Genomic DNA, 8,784 nt, shown 5'->3' with positions numbered 1-8,784 from the left:
AGAGAGGTGGTAGCTGATACAGACGATAGCTGAATTAATAAGATCACTATGGATAGTCAACGAATAACAGTTAAGTTTATCTCATTCAATTGCAAAAGCATTGTACGATCAGTGGATTGCGTGAGGTATCTATGCCGCTCGGCGGATGTTATTGCCCTACAAGAAACGTGGCTTTTGCCACACGAGATACCATACCTGGGGAGCATAGATGACGAGTTCACGTACACTGGTGTATCAGCTGTCGACACGTCGAAGGGGGTTCTCCGTGGAAGACCGTATGGAGGAGTAGCTCTGCTATGGCGAAAATCGTTGTTCCCGTGTGTATCAGTGTTAAAGTGCAATAGTGTGCGACTCGCTGCTATCAAAGTGACGGTTAATGACGACGCATTCATAGTTTTTTCTGTATACATGCCTACGGCATCTGATGATAATCTTATAGAGTTTACAGAGTGCTTAGGTGAAATAAGCGCTATAATCCAAAGCAATAACGTGGAATCGGTTTATATTCTCGGGGATTTTAATGCCCACCCAGGAGAGACTTTTTCGAGTGAACTATTGAACTTCTGTGGAGAACAGATGTGGTCGTGCGTAGACATGGAACTATTACCTACGAGTACGTATACGTTTGTGAGCGATGCCCACGGCTGCCAGCGATGGCTCGACCACTGCGTAGTGACTGCGGCGGCGAGACAGACAATAATAAATGCATCCGTACTGCACAATACCTACTGGTCTGATCACCTGCCTTTGTTAATGGAATGTAACATTAACATGATAAAAAGGAGGGTTATCTCGCCAGATTGTAGTAGTCAAAATAAAGTGTTTTGGGGTGAAAGAGATGGTAAACAAGTTAATGTATTTGGTGAATATTGTCACTCTCAACTAAGAGAGATAGATTTTCCTGTTGAGTGTGTTAATTGTGCCGACAAAATATGTAACAATCTGGATCATAAATTATTGTTGGATAAAATGTATCAAAATATTATAGTCACACTGAGGAAAGGTGCGGAACATAGTCATAATATGGCTGACCGTAATAAAAATAAATGTAAATATATACCTGGCTGGAACAAGCACGTCCGAGGCGCGCATGCGGAGGCTAGGCTAGGTTATCAATTGTGGTTACTACATGGCAAACCAAATAGTGGAGATATTTATAGTAACATGTGTCAGACTAGGAAAATATTTAAATCAAAATTAAAATATTGTCAAAATAATCAACAAAAAATTAAAATGGAAATTATAGCTCAGCATCATTCGGATAAAAATTTCGGTAAATTTTGGAAATCGACCAATAAGTTGAATCTAAAACCAGGTCTTCCCGTGAGTGTGGCGGGCGTGCACGAACCAAAGGAAATTGTAAATGTGTTTCGGCAGCATTTCAAAGTTGAGTCACCACTACCACCTTCGGAGGCTCGGGTGTTCGATGGTGACAAAAGTGGGAGGGTCTCCAGTGTTCATTTTACAACAAAGGAAGTTGCTTCCATTATTAATAAAATGAAAAGAGGAAAATCTCCTGGACACGACGGGCTCAGCATCGAGCACCTGAAGCATGCCGGAGTCCACCTGCCTAGGGTACTGGCTATGTTTTTCAATTTGTGTTTAAGTCATCGTTACTTACCTGATGACCTGATGTATACTGAAGTCGTACCAATAGTTAAAGACAAAACGGGGAGCGCCTCCGACTTGTCCAATTACAGGCCTATATCGTTGGCTACTGTAGTGGCCAAGGTGCTGGATAGCTTGCTTGACAACCGCTTGGGGAATATCGATCTGCATGATAATCAGTTCGGGTTTAGACAGGGTCTTTCCACTGAGAGTGCAATCCTATGCCTGAAGCAGACTGTTCAGTACTACACGGTTAGAAAAACGCCGGTATATGCCTGTTTCTTGGACCTGTCGAAGGCGTTTGACCTGGTATCATATGATCTCCTATGGAATAAATTAGAAAATGAATCTGATTTGCCTTCAGAGATCATATCCGTTTTTAAGTATTGGTACGGTAATCAGATGAACACTGTCAAGTGGGCAGGCGCGCGGTCGGACGTATATAGGTTGGAGTGCGGGGTGAGGCAGGGGGGGTTGACCTCGCCCAAGCTCTTCAACCTGTATATGAACCGGCTGATCGGTGAGCTCAACAGTACCGGAATCGGATGCCATGTCGATGGTGTGTGCATTAATAACATTAGTTACGCGGATGACATGGTGCTTTTGAGTCCATCGATAAGTGCTTTGCGCAGACTGCTAGGCATATGCGAAGGATATGCGGCGTCCCATGGGCTCAGGTACAATTCCAAAAAAAGCGAATTGATGGTCTTCAGGGCCGGTACTAGGACTTATTCGAACGTGCCTCCTGTAAGACTGTGCGGGAGTCCATTGGTTCAAGTTGAACGTTTTAAGTACCTGGGCCACTGGGTTACCGAGACTCAATGTGACAACTCGGACATTGAGAGGGAGCGTAGGGCGCTGGCTGTCCGATGCAACATGTTGGCACGCAGATTTGCACGTTGTGGCAAGCAGGTTAAGGCGATGCTTTTCAAAGCTTACTGCCAATCTTTCTACACGTGCAGCCTGTGGGTCAACTATACGCAGAAGGCGTACAGCGCGCTACGTGTGCAGTACAATGATGCGCTCAGGATACTGTTTGGACTTCCGCGATTCTGTAGCGCTTCTCTCATGTTTGCTGAAGCGAGGATAGACTGCTTCTATACAATAATGAGGAAGAGAGGCGCCTCGACCCTAAATCGAATGTGTAAGAGTTCGAACAGTATCCTGAGTGTGCTGATCGGCAGGTGGGACGCGCCTATGTTCGCGCGGTGGATGCGATTGCACACATCTGGCAATCGTTAACTTATTTTGTGTTTTCTACTAACAATAGGTTAAGACTGCATTTTTACTAACAACTATGGATTGTAAATCTGAAAATAAACGATTATTATTATTATTATTAATTCAGGAAAATAAATGTATAATGAAAAATAAGTTTTTATAACCGATTAAATTTGTGTAATGTGTAGTGTATATTAATTTAATTTAAGGCATTTTAATGTATTTAACATTTGCAAATTATATTGATTTGTAAAAAATGTAAGTTCCATTAAAATTGTACTAAAGAATATTTTATACTAGCGTATATTAGTAACTTAAGTTAGAATTAAGTAAATAAACAAAAAAATATACGCCTTAAATAATAAATATAAGGAAGAAAGTAAACTACCCGGATGCCTGTTTACTCGTCATCAAGGAAACTTTAAGAAATAACATTACTACAAATGTTTGCTCGAAGAAATATTCAAAAACTTAAACAAATGCCAAGCTGGAAATCGATTAACGAGTACACATAAGCGCTACATAGTGAAACTCGTGTGTCATGTAATGGAACGGACAGAATAAAGAAAATGTGTTATGGTACGTTGAATCAGTACAGTAAAATATTATACATTAGCATTCAATGGTGTATGAATGGTCATCGTCATTGTGTCAGCAAAGACGCTTCATCAATTGCACAGATTTGTGGCTACAAATATATAAATGAAAAGTATTATTTAGAACATTATTTATTGTGTTGTGGAATAAAATAGGTCAATAATTACCTGTATCCGGCAGTGACGAACAATTTCATTCATAAACATGGGTAAATATGACGACTGTCAGATGGGCTAAACATGAAAAAAGTCCTTAAACCAAATCCCATTGTTTCGCTATTGTGTTTGAAAACCTAAGCCGCAGGAGGATATTAAGTACGACCATGCTTTACCTTTAATGGTGTATGTAAAAATAATCAACAATGAATGTTCTATACCATTCTAAGCAAATTCAAAAACAAATTTGATCATGTCAATTTCTGGCCTCCCACAAGCGGGTCTCACCAGTATTGACAGAAGAATGATCACTCATCGATACAAAAACATACATAAAGTAATTAATACATGTATACAGGCTAAATAAAGTGAAATTGCTAGAAAATACCTACTACTTGGAAAAACAATAATTGGAGAAGAAAGCACTACCTAACAACATGGAACATTGATATTCAAATTTTCAAATCAAATATGGCTAAAACAAAAAAAAAATACTTAAAAATTTAAAGGTAAAAGAAAACACCTTTAGTTAAAAAAATAGAAAGCGAGTCATATTTTATATATTCTGGTAAAATTGTTTAGTTTTAAATGTTACCAAATACACCAAATGTTATTAGAAATGAAAGTAACTGCATATAGTTTAATTCATATGTGTACAGTCATAACCAACATACTACCTACGTTTTATGTTTTAAGTCTACATTCGTTATTTATTTACTTATAATGACGCAAATAACAAACAACTATGCTTGTTATTAATTTGCATACACCTACAGTAAATCCAACTTACCATGAATATACAATGATAATATAATATACATAGTAAGAGCAGAATAAAAACTTAGGGATTACAAGGTTTTATGTTTTCCGGTGGATCTGGTTAGAGCTATGTCACGCTAAATAGTATTCTTTGCATTTCTTCTTACATTACTTTTCAATAGAACACTGTTTCGCATGAGACGGTTCCTCAAAAAAACATAATATCGTGTATGAGCTAAACTAAAACTTAGGTTTTATATGGTTTTATGTTTTCCAGTGGATCTGGTTAGAGCCATGTCACGCTAAATGGTGTTTTTTGCATTTCTCCTTACAATACTTTTCAATAGAACACTGTTTCGCATGAGACGGTTCCTCAAAAAACATAATATCGTGTATGAACTAAACAAAAATTTAGGGTTTTACATGGTTTTATGTTTTCCAGTGGATCTGGTTAGAGCTATGTCATGCTAAATAGTGTTTTTTGCATTTCTTTTTACAATTCTTTTCAATAGAACACTGATTCGCATGAGACGGTTCCTCAAAAAACATAATATCGTGTATGAGCTAAACTAAAACTTAGGTTTTATATGGTTTTATGTTTTCCAGTGGATCTGGTTAGAGCCATGTCACGCTAAATGGTGTTTTTTGCATTTCTTCTTACAATACTTTTCAATATAACACTGTTTCGCATGAGACGGTTCCTCAAAAAACATAATATCGTGTATAAGCTAAACTAAAATTTAGGGTTTTACATGGTTTTATGTTTTCCAGTGGATCTGGTTAGAGCTATGTCATGCTAAATAGTGTTTTTTGCATTTCTTTTTACAATTCTTTTCAATAGAACACTGATTCGCATGAGACGGTTCCTCAAAAAACATAATATCGTGTATGAGCTAAACTAAAACTTAAGTTTTATATGGTTTTATGTTTTCCAGTGGATCTGGTTAGAGCCATGTCACGCTAAATGGTGTTTTTTGCATTTCTTCTTACAATACTTTTCAATATAACACTGTTTCGCATGAGACGGTTCCTCAAAAAACATAATATCGTGTATGAGCTAAAGTAAAATTTAGGGTTTTACATGGTTTTATGTTTTCCAGTGGATCTGGTTAGAGCTATGTCATGCTAAATAGTGTTTTTTGCATTTCTTTTTACAATTCTTTTCAATAGAACACTGATTCGCATGAGACGGTTCCTCAAAAAACATAATATCGTGTATGAACTAAACAAAAATTTAGGGTTTTACATGGTTTTATGTTTTCCAGTGGATCTGGTTAGAGCTATGTCATGCTAAATAGTGTTTTTTGCATTTCTTTTTACAATTCTTTTCAATAGAACACTGATTCGCATGAGACGGTTCCTCAAAAAACATAATATCGTGTATGAGCTAAACTAAAACTTAGGTTTTATATGGTTTTATGTTTTCCAGTGGATCTGGTTAGAGCCATGTCACGCTAAATTGTGTTCTTTGCATTTCTTCTTACATTACTTTTCAATAGAAAACTGTTTCGCATGACACGGTTCCTCAAAAAACATAATATCGTGTATGATCTAAACAAAAACTTAGGTTTTATAACGTATTATGTTTTCCAGTGGATCTGGTTAGAGCTATGTCACGCTAAATGGTGTTTTTTGCATTTCTTCTTACAATACTTTTCAATAGAACACTGTTTCGCATGAGACGGTTCCTAAAAAAACATAATATCGTGTATGATTTAAACAAAAACTTAGGTTTTATAAGGTATTATGTTTTCCAGTGGATCTGGTTAGAGCTATGTCACGCTAAATTGTGTTCTTTGCGTTTCTTCTTACAATACTTTTCAATAGAACACTGTTTCGCATGAGACGGTTCCTCAAAAAACATAATATCGTGTATGAACTAAACTAAAACTTAGGGTTTTACATGGTTTTATGTTTTCCAGTGGATCTGGTTAGAGCTATGTCACGCTAAATTGTGTTCTTTGCATTTCTCCTTACAATACTTTTCAATAGAACACTGTTTCGCATGAGACGGTTCCTCAAAAAACATAATATCGTGTATGAGCTAAACTAAAACTTAGGTTTTATATGGTTTTATGTTTTCCAGTGGATCTGGTTAGAGCCATGTCACGCTAAATGGTGTTTTTTGCATTTCTCCTTACAATACTTTTCAATAGAACACTGTTGAGACGGTTCCTCAAAAAACATAATATCGTGTATGAGCTAAACTAAAACTTAGGTTTTATATGGTTTTATGTTTTCCAGTGGATCTGGTTAGAGCCATGTCACGCTAAATTGTGTTCTTTGCATTTCTTCTTACAATACTTTTCAATAGAACACTGTTTCGCATGAGACGGTTCCTCAAAAAACATAATATCGTGTATGATCTAAACTAAAACTTAGGTTTTATAAGGTATTATTATGTTTTCCAGTGGATCTGGTTAGAGCTATGTCACGCTAAATGGTGTTTTTTGCATTTCTTCTTACAATACTTTTCAATAGAACACTGTTTCGCATGAGACGGTTCCTCAAAAAACATAATATCGTGTATGATCTAAACAAAAACTTAGGTTTTATAAGGTATTATGTTTTCCAGTTGATCTGGTTAGAGCTATGTCACGCTAAATGGTGTTTTTTGCATTTCTTCTTACAATACTTTTCAATAGAACACTGTTTCGCATGAGACGGTTCCTCAAAAAACATAATATCGTGTATGAGCTAAACTAAAACTTAGGTTTTATATGGTTTTATGTTTTCCAGTGGATCTGGTTAGAGCCATGTCACGCTAAATGGTGTTTTTTGCATTTCTTCTTACAATACTTTTCAATATAACACTGTTTCGCATGAGACGGTTCCTCAAAAAACATAATATCGTGTATGAGCTAAACTAAAATTTAGGGTTTTACATGGTTTTATGTTTTCCAGTGGATCTGGTTAGAGCTATGTCATGCTAAATAGTGTTTTTTGCATTTCTTTTTACAATTCTTTTCAATAGAACACTGATTCGCATGAGACGGTTCCTCAAAAAACAAAATATCGTGTATGAGCTAAACTAAAACTTAGGTTTTATATGGTTTTGTGTTTTCCAGTGGATCTGGTTAGAGCCATGTCACGCTAAATTGTGTTCTTTGCATTTCTTCTTACATTACTTTTCAATAGAAAACTGTTTCGCATGACACGGTTCCTCAAAAAACATAATATCGTGTATGATCTAAACAAAAACTTAGGTTTTATAACGTATTATGTTTTCCAGTGGATCTGGTTAGAGCTATGTCACGCTAAATGGTGTTTTTTGCATTTCTTCTTACAATACTTTTCAATAGAACACTGTTTCGCATGAGACGGTTCCTCAAAAAACATAATATCGTGTATGAGCTAAACTAAAACTTAGGTTTTATATGGTTTTATGTTTTCCAGTGGATCTGGTTAGAGCTATGTCACGCTAAATGGTGTTTTTTGCATTTCTTTTTACAATACTTTTCAATAGAACACTGTTTCGCATGAGACGGTTCCTAAAAAAACATAATATCGTGTATGATTTAAACAAAAACTTAGGTTTTATATGGTTTTATGTTTTCCAGTGGATCTGGTTAGAGCTATGTCACGCTAAATGGTGTTTTTTGCATTTCTTCTTACAATACTTTTCAATAGAACACTGTTTCGCATGACACGGTTCCTCAAAAAACATAATATCGTGTATGAGCTAAACTAAAACTTAGGTTTTATATGGTTTTATGTTTTCCAGTGGATCTGGTTAGAGCCATGTCACGCTAAATTGTGTTCTTTGCATTTCTTCTTACAATACTTTTCAATAGAACACTGTTTCGCATGAGACGGTTCCTCAAAAAACATAATATCGTGTATGATCTAAACTAAAACTTAGGTTTTATAAGGTATTATTATGTTTTCCAGTGGATCTGGTTAGAGCTATGTCACGCTAAATGGTGTTTTTTGCATTTCTTCTTACAATACTTTTCAATAGAACACTGTTTCGCATGAGACGGTTCCTAAAAAAACATAATATCGTGTATGATTTAAACAAAAACTTAGGTTTTATAAGGTATTATGTTTTCCAGTGGATCTGGTTAGAGCTATGTCACGCTAAATTGTGTTCTTTGCGTTTCTTCTTACAATACTTTTCAATAGAACACTGTTTCGCATGAGACGGTTCCTCAAAAAACATAATATCGTGTATGAACTAAACTAAAACTTAGGGTTTTACATGGTTTTATGTTTTCCAGTGGATCTGGTTAGAGCTATGTCACGCTAAATTGTGTTCTTTGCATTTCTCCTTACAATACTTTTCAATAGAACACTGTTTCGCATGAGACGGTTCCTCAAAAAACATAATATCGTGTATGAGCTAAACTAAAACTTAGGTTTTATATGGTTTTATGTTTTCCAGTGGATCTGGTTAGAGCCATGTCACGCTAAATGGTGTTTTTTGCATTTCTACTTACAATAC

At 36.0% G+C, this 8,784-nt stretch overlaps 1 protein-coding gene across 1 annotated transcript; it reads left to right on the top strand.

Moving 5' to 3' along the window:
* Nucleotides 1–1,876: 1,876 nt before the first annotated feature.
* LOC126381600 (uncharacterized) lies at nucleotides 1,877–2,850 on the top strand. The gene has a single exon (XM_050031064.1). It carries the CDS (start codon nucleotides 2,011–2,013, stop codon nucleotides 2,848–2,850), a length of 840 nt encoding a protein of 279 aa, XP_049887021.1. The 5' UTR covers nucleotides 1,877–2,010.
* The last annotated feature ends 5,934 nt before the right edge of the window (nucleotides 2,851–8,784 follow it).

Source organism: Pectinophora gossypiella, unplaced genomic scaffold, assembly GCF_024362695.1.
Source record: "Pectinophora gossypiella unplaced genomic scaffold, ilPecGoss1.1 Pgos_66, whole genome shotgun sequence".
NCBI lineage: Eukaryota > Metazoa > Arthropoda > Insecta > Lepidoptera > Gelechiidae > Pectinophora > Pectinophora gossypiella.
Note: the sequence above shows the minus strand (reverse complement) of the source record. Positions and strands in the feature narration are given on the sequence as shown.